Source organism: Salvelinus fontinalis, unplaced genomic scaffold (genome assembly GCF_029448725.1).
Source record: "Salvelinus fontinalis isolate EN_2023a unplaced genomic scaffold, ASM2944872v1 scaffold_0396, whole genome shotgun sequence".
In the NCBI taxonomy this organism is placed as follows: domain Eukaryota; kingdom Metazoa; phylum Chordata; class Actinopteri; order Salmoniformes; family Salmonidae; genus Salvelinus; species Salvelinus fontinalis.
This window is the reverse complement of record NW_026600605.1, coordinates 120,320-146,506: the sequence shown is the minus strand read 5'-3', so window position 1 is coordinate 146,506 and position 26,187 is coordinate 120,320. Positions and strand designations below refer to the sequence as shown.

General features: G+C 39.7%; 2 protein-coding genes across 2 annotated transcripts; one reads left to right on the top strand and one right to left on the bottom strand.

Moving 5' to 3' along the window:
- The first annotated feature begins 6,824 nt into the window (after positions 1 to 6,824).
- On the top strand, positions 6,825 to 9,979 carry LOC129845888 (L-rhamnose-binding lectin CSL3-like). The gene is made up of 9 exons (XM_055913813.1): positions 6,825 to 6,920; positions 7,236 to 7,271; positions 7,352 to 7,396; positions 7,556 to 7,689; positions 7,829 to 7,949; positions 9,256 to 9,300; positions 9,411 to 9,546; positions 9,623 to 9,730; positions 9,802 to 9,979. Exons 1-8 carry the CDS (start codon positions 6,890 to 6,892, stop codon positions 9,726 to 9,728), a joined length of 654 nt encoding a protein of 217 aa, XP_055769788.1. The 5' UTR covers positions 6,825 to 6,889; the 3' UTR covers positions 9,729 to 9,730; positions 9,802 to 9,979.
- Positions 9,980 to 22,722: 12,743 nt separating this feature from the next.
- Positions 22,723 to 25,820, bottom strand: LOC129845887 (L-rhamnose-binding lectin CSL3-like). Its single transcript, XM_055913812.1, has 9 exons — positions 25,760 to 25,820; positions 25,437 to 25,472; positions 25,312 to 25,356; positions 25,017 to 25,152; positions 24,752 to 24,874; positions 23,416 to 23,453; positions 23,170 to 23,305; positions 22,986 to 23,093; positions 22,723 to 22,914 (listed from the first exon to the last, which is right to left on the bottom strand). The coding sequence occupies exons 1-8, from the start codon at positions 25,788 to 25,790 to the stop codon at positions 22,988 to 22,990; spliced, it is 651 nt and encodes a 216-aa protein (XP_055769787.1). The 5' UTR covers positions 25,791 to 25,820; the 3' UTR covers positions 22,723 to 22,914; positions 22,986 to 22,987.
- Between the last annotated feature and the right edge of the window lie 367 nt (positions 25,821 to 26,187).

Below are 26,187 nucleotides of genomic sequence, written 5' to 3'. Positions count from 1 at the left end.
ATGATGTCTGTGAGTATAACAGAACTCATATGGCAGGCAAAAACCTGAGAAAAAATACAACCAGGAAGTGGGGAATCTGAGGTTTGTAGTTTTTCAACTCAGCCCCAATTGAATAAACAGCGGGATATGGGTCATCTTGCACTTCCTAAGGCTTCCACTAGATGTCAACAGTCGTTAGAACGTTGTTTCATGCTTCTATTGTGAAGGGGGGCTGAATGGGAGGGGAATGAGTCAGAGGTCTACCAGCAGCCTCGGTGTCATGATGCGCGGTCAGAAGAAAGTTACCTCTCGTTCCATTGCTTTTCTACAGACAAATTAATTCTCCGGTTGGGACATTATTGAACATCTATGATAAAAACACCCTAAAGATTGATTCTATACATCGTTTGATTTGTTTCTACGACCAGTAATATAACTTTTTGGAATTTTCGTCCGACATTTCCGCTGGACTTGCCCACGCCTCGTGAGTTTCGATTTGTTTACTAAACGCCCTAACAAAAGGAGGAATTTGGACATAAATGATGGACTTTATGGAACAAATCAAACATTTATTGTCGAACTGGGATTCCTGAGAGTGCCTTCTGACGAAGATCATCAAAGGTAAGTGAATATTTATAATGCTATTTCTGACTTATGTTGACTCCATCATGGCGGATATCTTCTTGGGTTGTGATTGTCTCTGAGAGCCGTACTCAGATTATTGCATGGTTTGCTTCTTCCGTAAAGTTTTTTTGAAATCTGACACAGCGGTTGCATTAAGGAGAAGTATATCTTTAAATCTGTGAATGACACTTGTATCTTTTATTAATGTTTATTATGAGTTTTTCTGTGATTTGATGTGGCTCTGTGCAAATTCACGGGATGTTTTGGAGTCAAAGCCAAATGTAAACTGAGGTTTTTGGATATAAATATGAACTTGATCGAACAAAACATATATGTATTGTGTAACATGTTGTCCCAGGAGTGTCATCTGATGAAGAATATCAAAGGTTAGTGATTCATTTGATCAATATTTCTGCTTTTTGTGACTCCTCTCTTTGCTTGGAAAATCACTGTCTGCTTTCTGTGACTAGTTAAATGACCTAACATAATGATATGCTCTGCTTTCGCAGAAAAGCTTTTTTGAAATTGGACACTGTAGTTGGTTTAACCTGTCTAGGATCAGCGTGCCGCTAGCGGCACACCCCCCCCCCCCCCCCAACTGAAAAACCAGTGCCGCGAAATTCCAAAAAAATATTTTTTTTAAATATTAACTTTCACACATTAAAGTCCAATACAGCTAATGAAAGACACAGATCTTGTGAATCCAGTCAACATGTCCGATTTTTAAAATGTTTTACAGGGAAGACACAATATGTAAAGATGTACATCTATTACCTAAAAACACATTAGCATAATCCACCATCTTTTATTTGTCCACCAACACCAGTAGCCATCACCAATTCGGCTAAACTAAGATATTTATAGCCCCTAACCAACAAAAAAACTCATTAGATGACAGTCTGATAACATATTTATGGTATGGGATAGGTTTTGTTAGAAAAAAGTGCATATTTCAGGTAGATGGCATAGGTTACAATTGCACCCACCGTCACAAATGGAATAGAAAAACTACTTAGAGCAACGTGTTTACCTACTTACTAATCATCAAACATTTCGTAAAAATACACAGCATACACGAATCGAAAGACACAGATCCTGTGAATACAGACAATATTTCAGATTTTCTAAGTGTCTTACAGCGAAAACACAATGAATCGTTATATTAGCATAGCACATAGCACATAGCAGCCCAGCATTGATTCTAGCCAAAGTGAGCGATAAAAGTCAACATCGCCAAAATATATTAATTTTTTCACTAACCTTCTCAGAATTCTTCAGATGACACTCCTGTAACATCATATTACACAATCCATATAGAGTTTGATCGAAAATGTTTATATTTAGCCACCAAAATCATGGTTAGACAATGTGAAATGTAGCTCAGCTGGTCAGAAAATGTCCTTGCGCCACTTAGACAGTGATCTACTCTTATACATAAATACTCATAAACGTGACTAAAAAATATAGGGTGGACAGGGATTGATAGACAATTTAATTCTTAATACAATTGCGGAATTACATTTTTTAATTTATCCTTACTTTTCAATACAGTTTGCGCCAAGCGAAGCTACGTCAAAAAACATGGCGTCCTAAGCCACTAAAATATTTCGACAGAAACACGATTTATCATAATAAAAATGTCCTACTTTGAGCTGTTCTTCCATCAGTATCTTGGGCAAAGGATCCTTTCTTGGGAGTAATCGTCTTTTGGTGGAAAGCTGTCCTCTTGCCATGTGGAAATGCCAACTGCGTTCGGGATGAACTGAAAAGCGTGCCCAGCTATTCATATCGTTTCAAAAATAAATGTCCCAAAATCGCACTAAACGGATATAAATTGCTATAAAACGCTTTAAATTAACTACCTTATGATGTTTTTAACTCCTATAACGAGTGAAAAGATGACCGGAGAAATATAACAGGCTAAACTAACGCTTGGAACAGGAGAGGGTCGGTGTCCTCCACGCGCGTGACGCACCAAGAAAAGACTTGCTAGCTACAGGGTTTTTTAATATATAGGGCCTGTGAACGCGCAATCGACCCCATTGGAATCATCATCACGTAAAGGCATCCAGGGGAAGACGTAAGAAGTGTCCGTATAGTCATAGCAATAACAGTGCCCTTTTAACTGACTTCAGAACAGTGGCCAACATTTCTGAAATCTGACTCCATGTCAGGGAAATTGCTGTAGAATGGGCTCTGTTCCACTTAGAGACAAAATTTCAACTCCTATAGAAACTATAGACTGTTTTCTATCCAATAATAATAATAATAATATGCATATTGTACGATCAAGGATTTTGTGGGAAGCCGTTTCAAAAATTACCCAATTAGCATAAATAGTCTCAACAGCGCCCCCATCCTCAACAGGTTAACCTGTTAGGCTGGCTGTCCCGACATCGGTACACTTATGACAACATCCAGCTCAATTGCAGGGCGCGAAATTCAAAATCTATTTTTTTTAAATATTTAACTTTCACACATTAACAAGTCCAATACAGCATTTGAAAGATAAACATCTTGTTAATCCAGCCAACGTGTCCGATTTTTAAAATGTTTTACAGCAAAAACACCACGTATATTTATGTTAGTTCACCACCAAATACAAAAGAGGACAGACATTTTTCACAGCACAGGTAGCATGCACAATACCAACCTAACTAACCAAGAACCAACCAAACTAACCAACAAACAACTTCCTCAGATGACAGTCCTAAAACATGTTACACAATAAATCTATGTTTTGTTCAAAAAATGTGCATATTTGAGCTATAAATCAGTTTTACATTACTGCTACCATCATAGCTACAGTCAGAAATAGCACGGGAGTAGCCAGAGTAAATACAGACACCAACGTCAACTACATAATTACATCATAAAACATTTCAGAAAAATATATGGTGGATAGCAAATGAAAGACAAAGATCTTGTGAATATAGCCAATATTTCCGATTTTTTTAAACGTTTTACAGCGAAAACACCACGTATATTTATGTTAGCTCACCACCAAATACAAAAGACAGACAGACATTTTTCACAGCACCGGTAGCATGCAGGTAGCATGCACAAAGCCAACCTAACTAACCTAGAACCAACCTAACTAACCTAGAAACAACTCCCTCAGATGACAGTCCTATAACATGTTACACCATAAATCTATGTTTTGTTCAAAAAATGTAATATTTGAGCTATAAATCAGTTTTACATTACTGCTACCATCATAGCTACCATCATAGCTACAGTCAGAAATAGCACGGGAGTAGCCAGAGTAAATACGTCAACTACCTAATTACACATCATAAAACATTTCAGAAAAATATATGGTGGATAGCAAATGAAAGACAAAGATCTTGTGAATATAGCCAATATTTCCGATTTTTGAAGTGTTTTACAGCAAAAACACAATATAGCTATTGTAGTAAGCTAATATAACGATATCACACAACAGCATTGATTCAAGGCAAACGGTAGCGATAGCACAGTTCGACAGATATATGAAATAGCATCCCAAATTGGGTCCTTATCTTTGTTGATCTTCCACCAGAATGTTGTAAAGGGGTCCATTGTCCAGAACCATCTTTGTTTGGATCAAGAACGAACTATTTCCCTCTTGAATTAGCAAGCACACTGGCCGTGCGGCGCTAACCTCTCCTTCTTGAAAAAATTATTCCAAAGCATCACGTCTAAAGTCCCGAATAAATTTCAATAATATAATTAAACTATATTGAAAAAACATACTTTAGGATGATATTGTGACATGTATCAAATAAAATCGAAGCCGGAGATCATATTCACCTATAACGACGGTTTTCCAGGAGGCGATTCCAGGTCCAACTTCGCGCCTTCCCCAAAAAAATAATGGCGGACCTCTCACTCCAAGAGGTTGTATTCAATCCCAGAACGAGATAATCAAGTCATTTCTGCTCTCACTTCCGCATGACACCCAGGGGAAGGTGTATGACGTGTTTCTACAGTCATAAGTGACATGCCCTTTTAGAGACAAGCTCTTGAAGAGAGACCTCGCTTTTGGAAATCTCACTTCCGGATAGGAAATGGGCTGTAAAAAGAGTTCTGTTTCACTTAGAGAAATAATTAGAACGGTTTCAGAAACTAGAGAGTGTTTTCTATCCAATATTAATAATAATATGCATATTGTACTAGCAAAAATTGAGTACGAGGCCGTTTAAATTGGATACGATTTTCCCCAATAGTGAAAACAGCACCCCCTGTCCTTAAGAGGTTTAAGCAGTGTTTGCACAAGAGTATAATTAATTGACTTATCCCTCCTGATTGAATCATAATTTTTTTTGTTATCTGTTATTTTACCAGGTAAATTGAATGAGAACACATTCTAATTTACAACAATGACCTGGGGAATAGTTACAGGGGAGTGGAGGGGGATGAATGAGCCAATCGTAAACTGGGGATTATTAGGTGACCTTGATGGTTTGGGTGCCAGATTGGGAATTTAGTAGGGACACCGGGGTTAACACCCCTACTCTTACGATAAGTGCCATGGGATCTTTAATGACCTCAGAGAGTGAGGACACCCATTTAACATCCCATCCAAATGACAGCACCCTACACAGAGCAGTGTCCCAATCACAGCCCTGGGGCATGTTTTAGACCAGAGGAAAGAGTGCCTCCTACAGCCCCTCCAACACCACTTCCAGCAGCATCTGGTCTACCATCCAGGGACTGACATGGACCAATCCTGCTTAGCTTCACAAGCAAGCCAGCAGTGGTATGCTGGGTGGTATGCTGCTGGCAATGTATAATGAATAATGGAGAAATTAATAATGGGGTGCATTCAGAAGGATGCAACATTTTGGAAGGTTATAAACAAATATGCTGTGTTTAACAAATATGTCTCTCCGAGATGTAGAATAAGGAAATACATTGTCTCTAATCATGAAATGTATATCTGCAATGCTCAAAGGTTTTGCGACTGAATGTGGCCCATGTGATTCTTCCTTAACCTCTCTGGGATAGATGGGACGCTTGCGTCCCAACAGGCATGTCAAAATGTAGAGCGCCAAATTCAAAAAAATTATATAAAATTAAACTTGATTAAATCACACATATAAGATATCAAATTAAAGCTACACTCGTTGTGAATCCAGCCAACATGTCAGATTTCAAAAAGGCTTTTCGGCGAAAGCATAAGATGCTATTATCTGATGATTGCCCAATGTAAACAAGAGAGTGTAGCCTATTGCTAGCGCTACATGCTACATGCTAGCGCTACTCAAAACGCTAATATAAAATATAAAACATGCATTACCTTTGACGAGATTCTTTTGTTGGCACTCCAATATGTCCCATAAACATCACAAATGGTCCTTTTGTTCGATTAATTCCATCCATATATATCCAAATTGTCCATTTATTTGGCGCTGTTGTACCAGAAAAAACAGCGTTCAATTTGAACAAAATCATGACACAATATCTAAAACAAATTACCTCTAAACTTTGCCAAAACATTTCAAAGTACTTTTGTAATACAGCTTAAGGTATTTGTAAACGTTAATAATCGATCAAATTGAAGACAGGTCAATCTGTTTTCAATACAGGATATCAACAAACTCACGGAACATTTCATTTCTTGCCCAAATCTCAAACATAAACAAACGACGTCCCTCCACTTCCGGGTCAATATCTTTTTCACCTCACAAAGAAAAAACCTTAACCATTTTCCATACAATGGCGACATCCAGTGGAAGCAGTAGAAACTGCGCATTTACTGATTAGAATCCATTGAACATAGAGGAACTTAACAATAAAAAAGTTAGTCCTCAGGGTTTTGACTGCTATATAAGTTCTGTTATACTTACAGATATGATTCAAACAGTTTTAGAAACTTCAGAGTGTTTTCTATCCAAATCTACTAATTATATGCATATCTTATATTCTGGGGATGAGTAGCACGAAGTTGAAATTGCGCACGCTTTTTTTCCCTAAGTGAAAACTCTGCACCCTATCCTCAAGAAGTTAACAAAGATCCCCACCTAGATGACTACTTTAAAATGTTGGAAGCCCTCAATGGCAATGTTCATGTCAAAATGGATTTTATCCACCTAGAGTCCTCTATCTAACTCCATGAGACTGACCCAATAGCCAGGTAAAGACCGGCAAACGCCGGCCCCTAATTGCAATGAGGTGCACCTGGAGACAAATAGATACACCTGGTTTAATTAGGACATGTCACATAACATAAATACCAGGTGTATTTAGTCGAGATATCATCAGTTGCATTTTCTCTGTTACTACCACTTCTGTACCTGGAATCATGAGCATGTTCAGACTGACGGTGGTCACATGTGAGTATACAAACTCTGTATGTGATGAAGATTAGAATTTAAATATATATGACCAAAATGTTTGTAACAGAAGTACATGTCATATGATTTGAGGGACATTCAGTTCCTATTGGGCAAAAAAGTATTCAAAACAAAGTCATATAACAAATGTCACATTGTGTGCCTGGAATAAGAGACCAAATGCTCAACTTGACTATCATACACTTAGTGTAACTGAAATGCTGGAGTATAGAGACCAATGCTGAATTCTAGCTTCATGGTCCAAGTGCATATGCTGTTGAATGTTGCTGAACTAGCTGTGTGATGTTGTTTCAGTGCTGGCTGCAGCTTGCTGTACACTAACAGATGGAGGTACTGTATGTAATAATGATGATGCTACTTAACCAAGCTAATGTGAGTAGTGTGTAATTCCTGTTTATTTGTCCTGGCAGCAATCAGCATCACGTGTGAAGGCTCTGATGCTTTACTGCAATGTGGTAAGCTAGTCCACACTGCTGAACAGTATACTCACTGACCACCTATGATAGTTTCTACTGTAGATTAGCGTCACTAGCCCACACCATAGAGACCCAGACTTGGCTCTCCTTTGTCCCTCACCTTTCTCCTTTTCATTCTCTCTTCCCCATCTCCCACAGATGGAGGTAAAATTCAAATCAAGCGTGCCAACTATGGTCGTCGTCAACACGATATGTGTTCCATTGGGCGCCCCGATAACCAACTCACCGACACCAACTGCCTCAGCCAATCCACCACCAGCAAGATGGCAGAAAGGTACTGGAACCTGTGTTTATCTGTCGAAACTCCTTGGTTATAGTGTTAACCACCACCAGCAAGATGGTAGAAGGGTACTGGAACCTGTAGTGTGTACCTGTAGGAACTCATGACCTCTACCTGTCTTTGAAACGCACCGGTGCGGTGGGAAGAGCCAGTGTGTTGTGCCGGCATCCAATTTCGTTTTTGGAGACCCCTGTGTCGGGACTTACAAGTATCTGGACATCAAATACTCCTGTGTCCAACAGCAAGAAACAAGTCAGTCTCTGAATGTGTGCTAATAATACTTAGTGGTGGGCACCAATATCCATAATTAGATGCAACTTACTATATGTATGACTGTGGCATGTTGGGATATTGTTTAATACTCCTACCCACTTTACTATTTTGTAAAAGAGTGTACTATGCTGATAGTTAGAAAAGGAATAGAATAGGTTGGTTCCAGCTTGCTAACTATGTTTTATTCAATGTTTTCTTATGGCCAAAAGGGGTTTCATACATGCATGTGTTTATCCACGTGTAAACCACCCTCACCTGCTAACTAACCCTAGCTAGCCAACAAGCTGTGGTTATTGAAAAATGTAGCCTGCAACAACTTTAGTCAGCGTAGCCTATAGGGAGGTCAGGGACCTGGAAGTGAGGTGCCAAGACGACAAAGGAACTGATAGTGGACTACCGGAAACGGAGGGCCGAGCCCCTCCCTACCAGGAGGCTAGAAATATTTGGTATCAGCCCTCCGAACCTCAATTCTACAGCTGCACCATTGAGAGATTTGACTGGCTGCATCACCACTAAGTATGGCATCTGACTGCAAGGTGTTACAGAGGTACCGGGCCGTACACACTATCATCACTCAGGCTGGGCTCCCTGCCATCAGGATCTCGACACCACGTGTCTGAAGGCCCTACATACAGACTCGAGCCACCCAAGTCATACTGGTCTCTACTATTCCATGAAAAATGGTACGGATGCACCTAGTCTGGAACCAACAGAACCCTGAACGGCTTCTACTTCCCCCAAGCCATAAAACTGCTGAATGACTACCCCGACCATCTGCATTGACCCTTTTTGCAGTAACATCTTTGACTATGCTGCTGTTCCTTGTATGTATCTAGATCATTTAGCCAGGAAGAACATGGCAGGGAAGTGGCTTAAGCTCATTTAATGCTTGTGCACACTTAATCTGATTTACAACTGAACATGTTTCAGTGAACGGTAACTAGCTAGCACAACTCCAACAGCTTTGTAGGGCTTATAGCTAATCTGACAGATGTCACAGAACAAACTGCATAGAAAGATGTATTTGGTCTAGCGGGTTGACAAATTTTTCACCAGTTTAGGTCTAGCCAGCCAGTTTGCTTCATGTAAGTATTTTGAACTGTTCATAAGGGATTTAAGCTACAAGGTAATAACGGTGGAAGATGACACACTTAACTTTATATAGTTTAGTTCATGCTTAAAATGCACCTGAAATCAACGTACCTTATTAGTGCCCATCACTAACACTTCACCAGGCTAATGTATGTCTGGCCAGTGTTGTGTAACTCCTGTGTTGTCCTTGCAGTAAGCAGCATCATATGTGAAGGCTCTGATTCTCAACTACTATGTGGTAAGCTGGTCAACACTACCGTACAGTGTATTCATGTGGAGACGTATGTTAGTCACTAGCCCACACATACTACCAGATTTGGTAATCCTTTTCTTCGTTCTCTTCCTCAGATCGGGGTGAGATCCATATTCAGCGTGCCAACTATGGTCGTCGTCAACACGATGTGTGTTCCATTGGGCGCCCACATAAACAACTCAAAAACACCAACTGCCTCAGCCCATCCACCACCAGCACTATGGCAGAAAGGTACTGAAACCTTTAGTGTGCATATACCTGTAGGCACTCATTGGCTGTGATGTTAACCTCTACCTGTTTCACACAGGTGTGACGGAGAGCGCCAGTGTATCGTCAAGGTATCCAACTCCGTGTTCGGTGACCCCTGTGTCGGAACCTATAAGTACTTGGATGTGGCTTACACCTGTTACTGAATGTGAGTGTTGAATATGTTCATGCACACATGACTGGGAACTAGAATGCTGGTACTGATGGTTTGTCTTGCAGGATATCTTCCTGGGGAACCTGAAGATGTACAAGGCTTCTGGGGACATTTTCATCGGGTCGTGCTGTTTTTTCCTCCAACCGCCAAACCAACTTCAGTGACCATTGTAAACCTGTGCATTTTGTGCTGAAACATTTCTTAAACAATCTCTGAATAAAATGAAGTGGCTGGAAGACGATACTGGTTGACTCTTGTATATTACTAAATGTCACATCAATATTACTTACCATGTGTCTGGTATTCTCTCTTACACGGTGTTCACCGTCTCATTTGTACCTGGGGCTAACGTGCCTTTGTCTTGCTGTCTGTAATCTGTGCCCACCTTTAGGCAGTTGTAGACAAGTTTAATACTCATTGTGATCACTTTCCTGACCACCTCAGGCGGTGTGATCTGGATGGTCAAACTATATTTTAATCAATTGAACCTGATCCTCAAATCATTGACAGGTAGTACTTCTGAAATCAGCAGCCTTAATGGTCCTAATTTGTAATTAATCATCAGCTAATCTGGTCACAAAGCAGACCTGGATGCGTGAGACATTTTTATACAATGTGTAGACCCTACAAACATTGATAGTTAAGTGGTTGGATCATGAACCAAATGTTACTGTGTAAATTCAGCTAGACTATTTCTTCTCTTAATAAACATACTTGCAGTGAAGCTGCCCAACTACATCACATTAGTCTAACAGCTTCTTATCCAGAGACGCACGTCAACAAATCTCCCACAATGTCAAAGGGGGACCTGACCGATACAGCCATCCAAGAGCTGCCCCTCAACCATCACATTCCAACCTGAGACATAAAAGAAATCCATTCCCTACCCCATGCACCACCAAATAAGAGAAACAGCCAGGCCAACAATGTTTGAGTGCATGTATGGCACCATGTCCATCTGAGCATTTGAAGTAGTATGCATTTGTACAAACACCTTCATGGCATAAGCCTCAACTGTATCAACACAGCCCCTCAGTGTCATTCAAATGTATGTTTTATCTAGAATTTATTTTACATCTCATTCTATCCTTCACCCAGCAACTCCACCCCCACATCCCAACCCTCCACTTCCCTTAGCCCATCCCACCTGTCTCTGCTGGCCACACACTTTGGATTTCTACGCAGCATGTATATTTCAACTATGCTGTGATTAAAATACCATTTCTATTGAATAGACTCTACAGACTTGAAAACCGTTATTAGTAATTGATCTCCAACAGTATATCTAGGGTCAATTTTAGATCAATGTTTTGCATTTTCAGCTATTCCTGAGAACCTACTTGAGGGCAATACTAAAATAAATGGTCAATTGATTCTGTATTCTCACAACAAAATTTGCATTAGCTGAAAAGCACAAGTCTTGAATCATCTCATACACCCTGTACCATGGAATCGGTAAATAAAAAATCTCTTCCCAACAATTTTACAATATGTATGGCACATATCAACATCCTGGTCCTCAAATGATACTGGTATACATTCCTATTTTTATTCCGCTGCAAATTTTGATCCTTTAAATTGGGCAGACAGACCACTTCCCTGCCTCCTTCTGCTGCCACCTGCCTCCATTTTTGGTGTAATGCTGTAATCAATTGGTTATAATCTTGGACTGAGCAGACCTTTCCATATATTTCTGATAACTCTAAAAGACAACTCACCTATTCCAATTTACAATATTTAATAACAAAATTCCCCTTTCAAACTGTTTCCTGTAAAATACAGGTATTTTATCAACCAGCGCATTTAAATTCAGCATTAATATTTATTCTATCTTTTCAGGTGGATGACATTTAAACTGTAGCCAGCTCTGCAATGCTTGTTTGAAAAAGAGAGATACTTAGAAAAAGGTATCATTTGCAATCAATCAAAAATCAAACATCGAAATCTGTACACATGCAAAAGGGCTATTTAACAGTGGATCAACTTTTCTTAGTATTTTACTTGAGAACCATTTAGGGTTCAAATAAATCTTTTGACAAAGTGAAGATTTGAGATGTTAGTGCTTTTATATTTAATAATCTCACAACACCCAAACATATTCATTATAGCTAGGCCTGCATACCACCTCATTCATCCCCCCTCTTCTCCCCTGTAACTATTCTCTAGGTTGTTGCTGTAAATGAGTATGTGTTCTCAGACAACTTACCTGTTTAAATACAAATATACAAATGGATAAATATAGATAGGCACAGTGTATCTTGTCGTAATTAGGTTTTAGTCCAGACAGTCCAGAAAAGTTATCTAGATCTTCAATGAGACATTACAGGGATCTAGCTAGCAGACTAAATATAAAACTTGAGTAATCGGCATACATGGACACCTTTGTTTCTAAGCCTTGGATTTCTAATCCTCTAATGTTGTTATTTGATATGATTTAATAGCTGGCATTTTGATGGCCATAACGAATAGATATGGTGACAGCGGACACCCTTGTTTAACTCTTCAAAACTCTCTGAGAAGTAGCCGCTATTTACTATTTTACACCTGAGGTTGCTATCCAGTACTTTTACCCATTTCTAAGAGAATCACCGAAATTGTAAACATCCAGGCATTTTATGAATATATTTCTAGTACGTAATTGCCTGTAGACCCTGTCACATACGTCTCTTGTGTGGGCCATTGAATTGCGACTCCATTTTGTCCCTATACTGACATTCTGCTTGTTTGATTGCCTTGTGGAGGGAATAACTACACTGTTTATATTCAGCTATATTCCCCGACCTCTTTCCATGGTTGAATGCGGTGGTTTGCGCTTTCAGTTTTGCGCAAATGCTGCCTTCTATCCACAGTTTCTGGTTGGGGTAGGTTTTAATAGTAACACTGTGTACAACCTCTCCAATGCACATTCTAATAAATTCACTCACAGAGTCGGCGTATAAATCTATTTTATTGTCTGAGGCTTCCCGGAATATTTTCCAGTCCACGTGATCAAAACAATCTTGAAGTGTCGATTCCGATGGGTCAGACCAGCGTTGAATGGTTTTAGTCACGGGTACATCCTGCTTGAGTTTCTGCCTATAGGGCGGTATGAGCAAGATGGAGTCGTGTTTGGATTTGCTGAAAGGAGGGCGGGGGAGGGCCTTGTATGCATCGCGGAAGTTAGATTAACAGTGGTCGAGTGTTTTGCTTGAGCAGGCACGAAAGTCAATGTGCTGGTAAAATTGAGATATTCTGGTTCTCAAAATAGCTTTCCTAACATCCCCAGCTTCAATAAATCAGCCTGAGGATATATGGTTTCCGGGGGAAGGGGGGGGGGTGGGGTATATACGGCCGTGAGTATAATCAAAGAGAATTGTCTTGGAGATAATGCGGTCGGCATTTGACTGTAAGGATTTCTAGGTCAGGTGAACAAAAGGACTTGAGTTACTGTATGTTCATAAACCACCACCCTTCCACTTACCAGAGAGATGCTTTTTTTCTGTCGGCGCGAAGCATGACGAAACCCGATGGCTGTATCAACTCTGACAACATATCCCGAGTGAGCAATGTTTCCATGAAACATAGCATGTTACAATCTCTGATGTCTCTCTGGAAGGCAACTCGTGCCCTAATTTCGTCCACAAATTATTACATAATTTCCAAAGGACTTGAAACGAGGCGACCATCTCTGTCTGCGCCAACTTTTGATCATTTAGCTTCCTCCTTTAAAATATAATTTGGAGAATCACAGGTAACTTTATTTTTGTAATAGATTACATTAGATGGTTCTAGAATAAGTTCATCCATTTCTTTTTGTTTTTCCTCTAATTTATTTTTTATCTGTAGTTTTGTTTTTTTTGCTTCCTGTACGATTAGAGAATGTATTTCCCTTGTTAGTCCTGTCTCTTTAGCCAGAAACTGCTTTTTAATTGTTGTTGAAAATTGAAGTGAATGACCTCTGAAGGTACATTTTAAGGTATTCCAAACAATAAGGGGATTTGCTGAACTTGTTGTACTGGAAAAATTCAATTATAAATTATTTTGTCTAAGTTAAAAATAAATTGTCACCCAGTAAACTTTGATTACATGTCCAATATCCCCATCGGCGTGGACATTCCGTAAGAGTTATGTGAAAGACAATTAGATGTTGATCCGATCACATTCAGTCTCCTATTGTCCATTGGTTTGATTTGGGATGAGCGAGCACAGCAGTACCACAACGACAGTACCACGGGACATATTAATGATGGTATAATTAAATAAAAAATTAACTATGTGGATCACGTCGCCATTTCCAGGTTGCTGATTTTCTGTTTCGCCTAATTTAAGTTTGACAAAAGTATAGTGTCGCATCATTGTACCATCTAAACTGCAGTGAAATATATTTTCAGACCAAAAAGTACTATTTTAAGCTGTTGAACACTGGTGTACAACAATGTAACTCAGCATTGAAATAGCGCATTACAGATCTACCACTTTGACTTGATTTCAATGAGGGATAGATCAATGTTGGTGTATTGCCAAAATGTGTGGGACAGTGCCAGAGATACCTTTGAGGAGATGGGGAAACTCCATTGGCATCGTATTAATGCCCATTTTGTATGTTGCCCATACGTTGTCAATGGGCTGCGCAGTGCGTTCTGGACTATTCTGGAACAGGGAGAGCTCTTCAAGGAGTGAATGGGAATCAATTGGGCGCTAGTTTAAATGGAAGGCGCCGTGAATTTCGGGCCTGCTCTGAAATATGTGATAGTTGGCTTCTAAAGGAGTTGGAAAAAGTGAGTTTGGAGTCAGATGGTATCAGTTTGGTGTCTGAAAATATCCAATTGACTGATGGACACTTGCTAGTTGACTTGCTAGTCGACTTTTGTACATTTGCAATATGTTTCAACGAGGGGGTACCATCACAAAAAGCGACATGATGAAATTTCACGCAACGAGCGATGGAGAGGAACCACTATCACTGCCCGGCCATCCTGAGATCATCAGGACGTTGACTTTTGTATTTCTAAAGTATTTAAAGAATGCACGTTACATTTGCCATATGAAAAACATCACATCATATTGCAAATGTAACGTGCATTTGCAATATGAAAAACATCACATCATATTGCAAATGTAACGTGCATTCTCTTAAATACTTTAGAAATGCAAAAGTCAACGTCCTGATGACCTCAGGATGGCCGGGCAGTGATAGTGGTTCCTCTCCATCGCTCGTTGCGTGAAATTTCATCATGCCGATTTTGGTGATGGTACCCTCCCGTTGAAACATATTGCAAATGTACAAAAGTCAACTAGCAAGTTAGTGTCCATCAGTCAATTGGATATTGTTAGACACCAAACTGATACCATCTGACTCCAAACTCACTTTTTCCAACTCCTTTAGAAGCCAACTATAACATATTTCAGAGCAGGCCCAAAATTCACAGCGCCTTCTCTTTAACTTCTACCGACTCAGAAACCCGGATCCGGGAGCACCCCCACCTCCCCCACTAGTAAAAAAGCTGAATAGCATAGCTAGCATAGCGTCACAATTAAATAGTAGCATCTAAATATCATTCAATCACAAGTCCAAGATACCAGATGAAAGATCCACTTCTTGTGAATCCAGCAATCATTTCTGATTTGTAAAATGTTTTACAGGGAAGACACAATATGTAAATCTATTAGCTAACCACGTTAGCAAAAATCACCATTTTTCTTTGTCCACCATTTTTTCTCACCACCAGTAGCTATCACCAATTCGGCCAAATAAAGATATTGATAGCCACTAACCAAGAAAAAAACTCATCAGATGACAGACTGATAACATATTTATTGTGTAGGATAGGTTTTGTTAGAAAAATGTGCATATTTCAGGTATAAATCATAGTTTACAATTGCACCCACCATCACAACTCGACTAGAATAAATACAGAGAGCAACGTGTATTACCTAATTACTAATCATAAAACATTTCTTAAAAATACACAGCGTACACTAATTGAAAGACACAGATCCTGTGAATCCAGACAATATTTCAGATTTTCTAAGTGTCTTACAGCGAAAACACAATAAATCGTTATATTAGCATAGCACATGTGCAAACATTACCCCAGCATTGATTCAAGGCAAAAGGAGCGATAGCATTATCACCACTAAAATGTATTAATTTTTTCACTAACCTTCTCAGAATTCTTCAGATGACACTCCTGTAACATCATATTACAACATACATATAGAGTTTGTTCGAAAAGTTTGGGAAATTATGTAGTAATTTGTGGACGAAATTAGGGCACGAGTTGCCTTCCATAGAGACATCAGAGATATTAACATTCTATGTTTCACGGAAACATTGCTCATTCAGGATACTTTGTCAGAGTCGATACAGCCATCGGGTTTCTTCATGCGTCACGCCGACAGAAAAAAAACATCTCTCTGGTAAGTGGAAGGGCGGTGGTTTATGAACATACAGTAACTCAAGTCCTTTTGTTCACCTGACCTAGAAATCCTTACAGTCAAATGCCGACCGCATTATCTCCCAAGACAATTCACTTTGATTATAGTCACGGCCGTGTATACTCCCCCCTTCCCCCGGAAACCATATATCCTCATGCTGATTTACTGAAGCTGGGGATGTTAAGAAAGCTATTTTGAGAACAAGAATACCTCAATTTTACCAGCACATTGACTTTCGTACCTGCTCGAGCAAAACGCCTCGACCCCTGTTAACCTGTCTAGGATCAGCGTGGCACTAGCGGCACACCCCCCCCCCCCCCACTGAAAAACCAGTGCCGCGAAATTCAAAAAAAATATTTTTTTAAAATATTTAACTTTCACACATTAAAGTCCAATACAGCTAATGAAAGACACAGATCTTGTGAATCCAGTCAACATTTCCGATTTTTAAAATGTTTTACAGGGAAGACACAATATGTAAAGATGTACATCTATTACCTAAAAACACATTAGCATAATCCACCATCTTTTATTTGTCCACCAACACCAGTAGCCATCACCAATTCGGCTAAACTAAGATATTTATAGCCCCTAACCAACAAAAAAACTCATTAGATGACAGTCTGATAACATATTTATGGTATGGGATAGGTTTTGTTAGAAAAAAGTGCATATTTCAGGTAGATGGCATAGTTTACAATTGCACCCACCGTCACAAATGGACTAGAATAATTACAATGAGCAACGTGTTTACCTAACTACTAATCATCAAACATTTCGTAAAAATACACAGCATACACGAATCGAAAGACACAGATCCTGTGAATACAGACAATATTTCAGATTTTCTAAGTGTCTTACAGCGAAAACACAATAAATCGTTATATTAGCTTAGCACATAGCAATTAGCAGCCCAGCATTGATTCTAGCCAAAGTGAGCGATAAAAGTCAACATCGCCAAAAGATATTAATTTTTTCACTAACCTTCTCAGAATTCTTCCGATGACACTCCTGTAACATCACATTACAACATGCATATACAGTTTGATCGAAAATGTTTATATTTAGCCACCAAAATCATGGTTAGACAATGTGAAATGTAGACAAGCTGGTAAAGAAAAAGTCCTTGCGCCACTTAGACAGTGATCTACTCTTATACATAAATACTCATAAACGTGACAAAAAAAATATAGGGTGGACAGGGATTGATAGACAATTTAATTCTTAATACAATTGCGTTATTACATTTTTTAATTTATCCTTACTTTTCAATACAGTTTGCGCCAAGCGAAGCTACGTCAAAAAACATGGCGTCCTAAGCCACTAAAATGTTTCGACAGAAACACGATTTATCATAATAAAAATGTCCTACCTTGAGCTGTTCTTCCATCAGTATCTTGGGCAAAGGATCCTTTCTTGGGAGAAATCGTCTTTTGGTGGAAAGCTGTCCTCTTGCCATGTGGAAATGTCAACTGCGTTCGGGATGAACTGAAAAGCGTGCCCAACTTTTCACATCGTTGCAAAAATAAATGTCCCAAAATCGCACTAAACGGATATAAATTGCTATAAAACGCTTTAAATTAACAACCTTATGATGTTTTTAACTCCTATAACGAGTGAAAAGATGACCGGAGAAATATAACAGGCTAAACTAACGCTTGGAACAGGAGCGGGTCGGTGTCCAGCACGCGCGTTACGCAGCTCCAAAAGAATGACTAGCTTCAGGGTTTTTTCATTTGTGGGGCCTGTGAACGCGCAATCGACCCCATTGGAATCGTCATCACGTAAAGGCATCCAGGGGAAGACGTAAGAAGTGTCCGTATAGTCATAGCAATGACAGTGCCCTTTTAACTGACTTCAGAAGAGTGGCCAACATTTCTCAAATCTGACTCCATGTCAGGGAAATTGCTGTAGAATGGACTCTGTTCCACTTAGAGACAAAATTTCAACTCCTATAGAAACTATAGACTGTTTTCTATCCAATAATAATAATAAAATGCATATTGTACGATCAAGGATTTTGTGGGAAGCCGTTTCAAAAATTACCAAATTAGCATAAATAGTCTAAACAGCGCCCCCATCCCCAACAGGTTAATCTAACTTGCATACAAGGCCCTCCCCCGCCCTCCTTTCGGCAAATCCAACCACGACTCCATCTTGTTCATACCGCTCTATAGGCAGAAACTCAAGCAGGATGTACCCGTGACTAAAACCATTCAACGCTCATCTGACCCATCGGAATCGACGCTTCAAGATTGTTTTGATCACGTGGACTGGAAAATATTCCAGGAAGCCTCAGACAATAAAATCGATTTATACGCCGACTCTGTGAGTGAACTTATTAGAATGTGCATTGGAGAGGTTGTACACAGTGTTACTATTAAAACCTACCCCAACCAGAAACTGTGGATAGAAGGCAGCATTCGCGCAAAACTGAAAGCGCAAACCACCGCATTCAACCATGGAAAGAGGTCGGGGAATATAGCTGAATATAAACAGTGTAGTTATTCCCTCCACAAGGCAATCAAAGAAGCAGAATGTCACTATAGGGACAAAATGGAGTCGCAATTCAATGGCCCAGGCAAGAGACGTATGTGACAGGGTCTACAGGCAATTACGTACTAGAAATGTATTCATAAAATGCCTGGATGTTTACAATTTCGGTGATTCTCTTAGAAAAGGGTAAAAGTACTGGATAGCAACCTCAGGTGTAAAATAGTAAATAGCGGCTACTTCTCAGAGAGTTTTGAAGAGTTAAACAAGGGTGTCCGCTGTCACCATATCTATTCGTTGTGCCCATCAAAATGCCAGCTATTAAATCATATCAAATAACAACATTAGAGGATTAGAAATCCAAGGCTTAGAAACAAAGGTGTCCATGTATGCCGATTACTCAAGTTTTATATTTAGTCTGCTAGCTAGATCCCTGTAATGTCTCATTGAAGATCTAGATAACTTTTCTGGACTGTCTGGACTAAAACCTAATTATGACAAGATACAGTGTGCCTATCTATATTTATCCATTTGTATATTTGTATTTAAACAGGTAAGTTGTCTGAGAACACATACTCATTTACAGCAACAACCTGGGGAATAGTTACAGGGGAGAAGAGGGGGGATGAATGAGGTGGTATGCAGGCCTAGCTGGCTATATAATGAATATGATTTGGGTGTTGTGAGATTATTAAATATAAAAGCACTAACATATCTAAAATCTTCACTTAGTCAAAAGATGTATTTGAACCCTAAATGGTTCTCAAGTAAAATACTAAGAAAAGTTGATCCACTTAAATAGCCCTTTTGCCTGTGTACAGATTTCGATGTTTGATTTTTGATTGATTGCAAATGATACCTTTTTCTAAGTATCTCTCTTTTTCAAACAAGCATTGCAGAGCTGGCTACAACTTAAATGTCATCCACCTGAAAAGATAGAATAAATATTAATGCTGAATTTAAATGCGCTGGTTGATAAAATACCTGTATTTTACAGGAAACAGTTTGAAAGGGGAATTTTGTTATTAAATATTGTAAATTGGAATAGGTGAGTTGTCTTTTAGAGTTATCAGAAATATATGGAAAGGTCTGCTCAGTCCAAGATAACCAATTGATTACAGCATTACACCAAAAATGGAGGCAGGAGGAGTGGTCTGTCTAATTTAAAGGATCAAAATTTGCAGCGGAATAAAAATAAAAAATAGGAATGTATACCAGTATCATTTGAGGACCAGGATGTTGATATGTGCCATACATGTTGCAAAATTGTTGGGAAGAGATTTTTTATTTACCGATTCCATGGTACAGGGTGTATGAGATGATTCAAGACTTGTGCTTTTCAGCTAATGCAAATTTTGTTGTGAGAATACAGAATTGACCATTTCTTTTAGTATTGCCCTCAAGTAGGTTCTCAGGAATAGCTGAAAATGCAAAACATTGATCTAAAATTGACCCTAGATATACTGTTGGAGATCAATTACTAATAACGGTTTTCAAGTCTGTAGAGTCTATTCAATAGAAATGGTATTTTAATCACAGCATAGTTGAAATATACATGCTGCGTAGAAATATAAAGTGTGTGGCCAGCAGAGACAGGTGGGATGGGCTAAGGGAAGTGGAGGGTTGGGATGTGGGGGTGGAGTTGCTGGGTGAAGGATAGAATGAGATGTAAAATAAATTCCAGATAAAACATACATTTGAATGACACTGAGGGGCTGTGTTGATACAGTTGAGGCTTATGCCATGAAGGTGTTTGTACAAATGCATACTACTTCAAATGCTCAGATGGACATGGTGCCATACATGCACTCAAACATTGTTGGCCTGGCTGTTTCTCTTATTTGGTGGTGCATGGGGTAGGGAATGGATTTCTTTTATGTCTCAGGTTGGAATGTGATGGTTGAGGGGCAGCTCTTGGATGGCTGTATCGGTCAGGTCCCCCTTTGACATTGTGGGAGATTTGTTGACGTGCGTCTCTGGATAAGAAGCTGTTAGACTAATGTGATGTAGTTGGGCAGCTTCACTGCAAGTATGTTTATTAACCTCTACTGCCTCAGAAACCCGGATCCGGGAGCACCCCCCACCCCCCACACACTGTTTAGCATAGCTTCACAAGTAGATAGTAGCATCTAAATATCATTAAATCACAAGTCCAAGACACCAGATGAAAGATACAGATCTTGTGAATAAAGCCACCATTTCCGATTTTTAAAATGTTTTACAGGGAAGACACAATATGTAAAGATGTAAATCTATTAGCTAAAAACACATTAGCATAATCCACCATCTTTTATTTGTCCACCAACACCAGTAGCCATCACCAATTCGGCTAAACTAAGATATTTATAGCCCCTAACCAAGAAAAAAACTCATCAGATGACAGTCTGATAACATATTTATGGTATGGGATAGGTTTTGTTAGAAAAATGTGCATATTTCAGGTAGCTGACATAGTTTACAATTGCACCCACCGTCACAAATGGACTAGAATAATTACAATGAGCAACGTGTTTACCTAACTACTAATCATCAAACATTTCGTAAAAATACACAGCATACACTAATCGAAAGACACAGATCCTGTGAATACAGACAATATTTCAGATTTTCTAAGTGTCTTACAGCGAAAACACAATAAATCGTTATATTAGCATAGCACATAGCACATAGCAGCCCAGCATTGATTCTAGCCAAAGTGAGCGATAAAAGTCAACATCGCCAAAATATATAAATTTTTTCACTAACCTTCTCAGAATTCTTCCGATGACACTCCTGTAACATCATTTTACAATATACATATACAGTTTGTTCGAAAAGGTGCATATTTAGCCATACAAAACCGTGGTTACACAATAAAAATACTAGGAAATCAAGCCTCAATATGTCTGACGTCATCTATCAGAGTGATCTAGTTTATTCGAAAGCTAATCATATACTTGACTAAAAAATACAGGGTTTACAGGAATCGAAAGACAAATTAGTTCTTAATGCAACCGCTGATTTACATTTTTAAAATTATCCTTACTTTTCAATACAGGGTTCGCCAAGTGAAGCTATACCAAACAAAATGGCGAAATATGCGTTTAAAATATTTCGACAGAAACACGATTTATCATATTAAATATTGCTTACTTTGAGCTGTTCTTCCATCAGATTCTTGGGCAATGTATCCTTTCTATGTTATAAACGTCTTTTGGTCGATAGATGTCCTCTGTCCTTCGAAATGTCCACCACCAACGACCGACACCCCAAAACGTGTCCAAAGTTTCAGAGTGCACAACAAATAAATTCCTCAAAATCGCACTAAACGGATATAAATTGCTATAAAACGGTTCAAATTAACTACATTATGATGTTTTTAACACCTATAACGAGTAAAAACATGACCGGAGAAATATTGCTGGTTAAAAAACGATTTGGAACGAGGCAGGTCCGATGTCCTTCACGCTTTTTTATAATGGCTGTGAATGTCCCATCGATTCCATTGAAAACGTGATGACGTACAGACACCCAGAGGAAGACGTAGGCAGTGTCGGTTTCTTCATAGCATTCACTGTCGCCTTAAAAACAGACCCCAGATCAGAGGTAAAAATTTCTGAAATCTGAACCCTGTCATGAAAAGTGCTGTAGAAATTGTTCTGTACCACTCAGAGACAAAATTCCAACTTCTATAGAAACTAGAAGGTGTTTTCTATCCAATAATATGCATATTGTACGATCAAGAATTTAGCACGAGGCAGTTTAATTTGGAGACACAAATATGCTAATGCGGAACAGCACCCCCTATAGTTCCAAGAAGTTAAGAGAAGAAATAGTCTAGCTGAATTTACACAGTAACATTTGGTTCATGATCCAACCACTTCACTATCAATATTTGTAGGGTCTACACAGTGTATAAAAATGTCTCACGCATCCAGGTCTGCTTTGTGACCAGATTAGCTGATGATTAATTACAAATTAGGACCATTAAGGCACAAAGGTACAAATGAGACCGGTGAACACCGTGTGAGAGAATACCGGACACATGGTAAGTAATATTGATGTGACATTTAGTAATATACAAGAGTCAACCAGTATCTTCTTCCAGCCACGTCATTTAATTCAGACCAACAACCACAGTTCAGAGATTGTTTAAGAAATGTTTCAGCACAAAATGCACAGGTTTACAATGGTCACTGAAGTTGATTTGGCGGTTGGAGGAAAACAGCAAGACCCAATGAAAATGTCCCAGAAGCCTTGTACATCTTCAGGTTCCCCAGGAAGATATCCTGCAAGACAAACCATCAGTACCAGCATTCTAGTTCCCAGTCATGTGTGCGTGAACATATACAACACTCACATTCAGTAACAGGTGTAAGCCACATCCAAGTACTTATAGGTTCCGACACAGGGGTCACCGAACACGGAGTTGGATACCTTGACGATACACTGGCGCTCTCCGTCACACCTGTGTGAAACAGGTAGAGGTTAACATCACAGCCAATGAGTGCCTAAGGGTAAATGCACACTAAAGGTTTCAGTACCTTTCTGCCATAGTGCTGGTGGTGGATGGGCTGAGGCAGTTGGTGTTTTTGAGTTGTTTATGTGGGCGCCCAATGGAACACACATCGTGTTGACGACGACCATAGTTGGCACGCTGAATATGGATCTCACCCCGATCTGAGGAAGAGGATGAAGAAAAGGATTACCAAATCTGGTTGTATGTGTGGGCTAGTGACTAACATACGTCTCCACATGAATACACTGTACGGTAGTGTTGACCAGCTTACCACATAGTAGTTGAGAATCAGAGCCTTCACATATGATGCTGCAAGGACAACACAGGAGTTACACCACACTGGCCAGACATACATTAGCCTGGTGAAGTGTTATTGACGGGCACTAATAAGGTACGTTGATTTCAGGTGCATTTTAAGCATGAACTAGAACATATAAAGTTAAGTGTGTCATCTTCCACCGTTATTACCTTATAGCTTAAATCCCTTATGAACAGTTCAAAATACTTACATTAAGCAAACTGGCTGGCTAGACCTAAACTGGTGAAAAATTCATCAACCCGCTACACCAAATACATCTTTCTATGCAGTTTGTGCTGTGACATCTGTCAGATTAGCTATAAGCCCTACAAAGCTGTTGGAGTTGTGCTAGCTAGTTACCGTTCACTGAAACATGTTCAGTTGTAAATCAGATTAAGTGAGAACAAACATCAAATGATCTTAAGCCACTTCCCCACCATGTTCTTGCTGGCTAAATGATCTAGATATGTAAATAAAACAAGGAACAGCAGCATAGTCAAAGATGTTACTGCATAAAGGGTCAATGCAGATGGTCGGGCTAGTCATTCAGCAGTTTTATGGCTTGGGGGAAGTAGAAGCCGTTCAGGGTTCCAGACTTGGTGCATCCGTACCATTTTTCATGGAATAGTAGAGACCAGTATGACTTGGGTGGCTCGAGTCTGTATGTAGGGCCTTCAGACATGTGGTGTCGAGATCCTGATGGCAGGGAGCCCAGCCTGAGTGATGATAGTGTGTACGGCCCGGTACCTCTGTAACACCTTGCAGTCAGATGCCATACTTAGTGGTGATGCAGCCAGTCAAATCTCTCAATGGTGCAGCTGTAGAATTGAGGTTCGGAGGGCTGATACCAAATATTTCTAGCCTCCTGGTAGGGAGGGGCTCGGCCCTCTGTTTCCGGTAGTCCACTATCAGTTCCTTTGTCGTCTTGGCACCTCACTTCCAGGTCCCTGACCTCCCTATAGGCTACGCTGACTAAAGTTGTTGCCGGCTACATTTTTCAATAACCACAGCTTGTTGGCTAGCTAGCAGGTGAGGGTGGTTTACACGTTGAGAAACACATGCATGTATTAAACCCCTTTTGGCCATAAGAAAACATAAATTAAAACATAGTTAGCAAGCTGGTACCAACCTATTCTATTCCTTTTCTAACTATCAGCATAGAACACTCTTTTACAAAATAGTAAAGTGGGTAGGAGTATTAAACAATATCCCAACATGCCACAGTCATACATATAGTAAGTTGAATCTAATTATGGATCTTGGTGCCCACCACTTGGTGCCCAAGCATTATTAGCACACATTCAGAGACTGACTTGTTTCTTGCTGTTGGACACAGGAGTATTTGATGTCCAAGTATTTGTAAGTCCCGACACAGGGGTCTCCAAAAACGAAATTGGATGCCGGCACAACACACTCGCTCTTCCCACCGCACCTGTGTGTTTCAAAGACAGGTAGAGTTCATGAGTTACTACAGGTACACACTACAGGTTCCAGTACCCTTCTACCATCTTCCTGGTGGTGGTTAACACTATAACCAAGGAGTTTCTACAGGTAAACAGCACAGGTTCCAGTACCTTTCTGCCATCTTGCTGGTGGTGGATTGGCTGAGGCAGTTGGTGTCGGTGAGTTGGTTATCGGGGCGCCCAATGGAACACATATCGGGTTGACGACGACCATGGTTGGCACGCTTGATTTGAATCTTACCTCCATCTGAGGCAGACGGGGAAGAGAGAATGAAAAGGAGAAAGGTGAGGGACAAAGGAGAGCCAAGTCTGGGTCTCTATGGTGTGGGCTAGTGACGCTAATCTACAGTACAAACTATCTTAGGTGGTCAGTGAGTATACTGTTCAGCAGTGTGGACTAGCTTACCACATTGCAGTAAAGCATCAGAGCCTTCACACGTGATGCTGATTGCTGCCAGGACAAATAAACAGGAATTACACACTACTCACATTAGCTTGGTTAAGTAGCATCATCATTATTACATACAGTACCTCCATCCGTTAGTGTACAGCAAGCTGCAGCCAGCACTGAAACAACATCACACAGCTAGTTCAGCAACATTCAACATCATATGCACTTGGACCATGAAGCTACAATTCAGCATTTGAGTTAAACCTAGTGGATTATAGTTAAATTCAGCATTTGGTCTCTTATTCCAGAAATGCAACGTGACAATTATATATATTTTTTGACCAATAGAAATTGAATGTACCTCAATTCATATAACATGTACTTCATTTACTCTCAAATACAAACATTTGGTCATACATATTTAAATTGTAATCTGCATCACATACAGAGTTTGTATACTCACATGTGACCACCGTCAGTCTGAACATGCTCATGATGCCAGGTACAGGAGTGGTAGTACCAGAGAAAATGCAACTGATGATATCTAGACCAAATACACCTGGTATTTATGTTATGTGACATGTCTTAATTGACCCAGGTTTATCTATTTGTCTCCAGGTGCACCTCATTGCAATTAGGGGCCGGCGTTTGCTGGTCTTTACCTGGCTATTGAGTCAGTCTCATGGAGTTAGATGGAGGACTCTAGGTGGATAAAATCCATTTTGACATGAACATTGCCATTGAGGGCTTCCAACATTTTAAAGTAGTCATCTAGGTGGGGATCTTTGTTAAGGAAGAATCACACGGGCCACATGCAGTCGCAAAACCTTTGAGCATTGCAGATATAATTTTCATGATTAGAGACAATGTATTTCCTGGTCAGTCCCTGGA

What these genes read in the sequence shown, in the direction of transcription:
- LOC129845888 (XM_055913813.1), top strand. Translation starts at nt 6,890, where the DNA reads ATGAGCATGTTCAGACTGACGGTGGTCACAT. An exon ending in CAGACTGACGGTGGTCACAT is followed by an intron (nt 6,921 to 7,235) that starts GTGAGTATACAA and finishes ATGTTGTTTCAG; the next exon opens with TGCTGGCTGCAGCTTGCTGT. An exon ending in TGTCCAACAGCAAGAAACAA is followed by an intron (nt 7,950 to 9,255) that starts GTCAGTCTCTGA and finishes TTGTCCTTGCAG; the next exon opens with TAAGCAGCATCATATGTGAA.
- LOC129845887 (XM_055913812.1), bottom strand. Translation starts at nt 25,790, where the DNA reads ATGAGCATGTTCAGACTGACGGTGGTCACAT. An exon ending in TGATTCTCAACTACTATGTG is followed by an intron (nt 23,306 to 23,415) that starts GTAAGCTGGTCA and finishes CCTCTTCCTCAG; the next exon opens with ATCGGGGTGAGATCCATATT. An exon ending in ACCAGCACTATGGCAGAAAG is followed by an intron (nt 23,094 to 23,169) that starts GTACTGAAACCT and finishes TGTTTCACACAG; the next exon opens with GTGTGACGGAGAGCGCCAGT.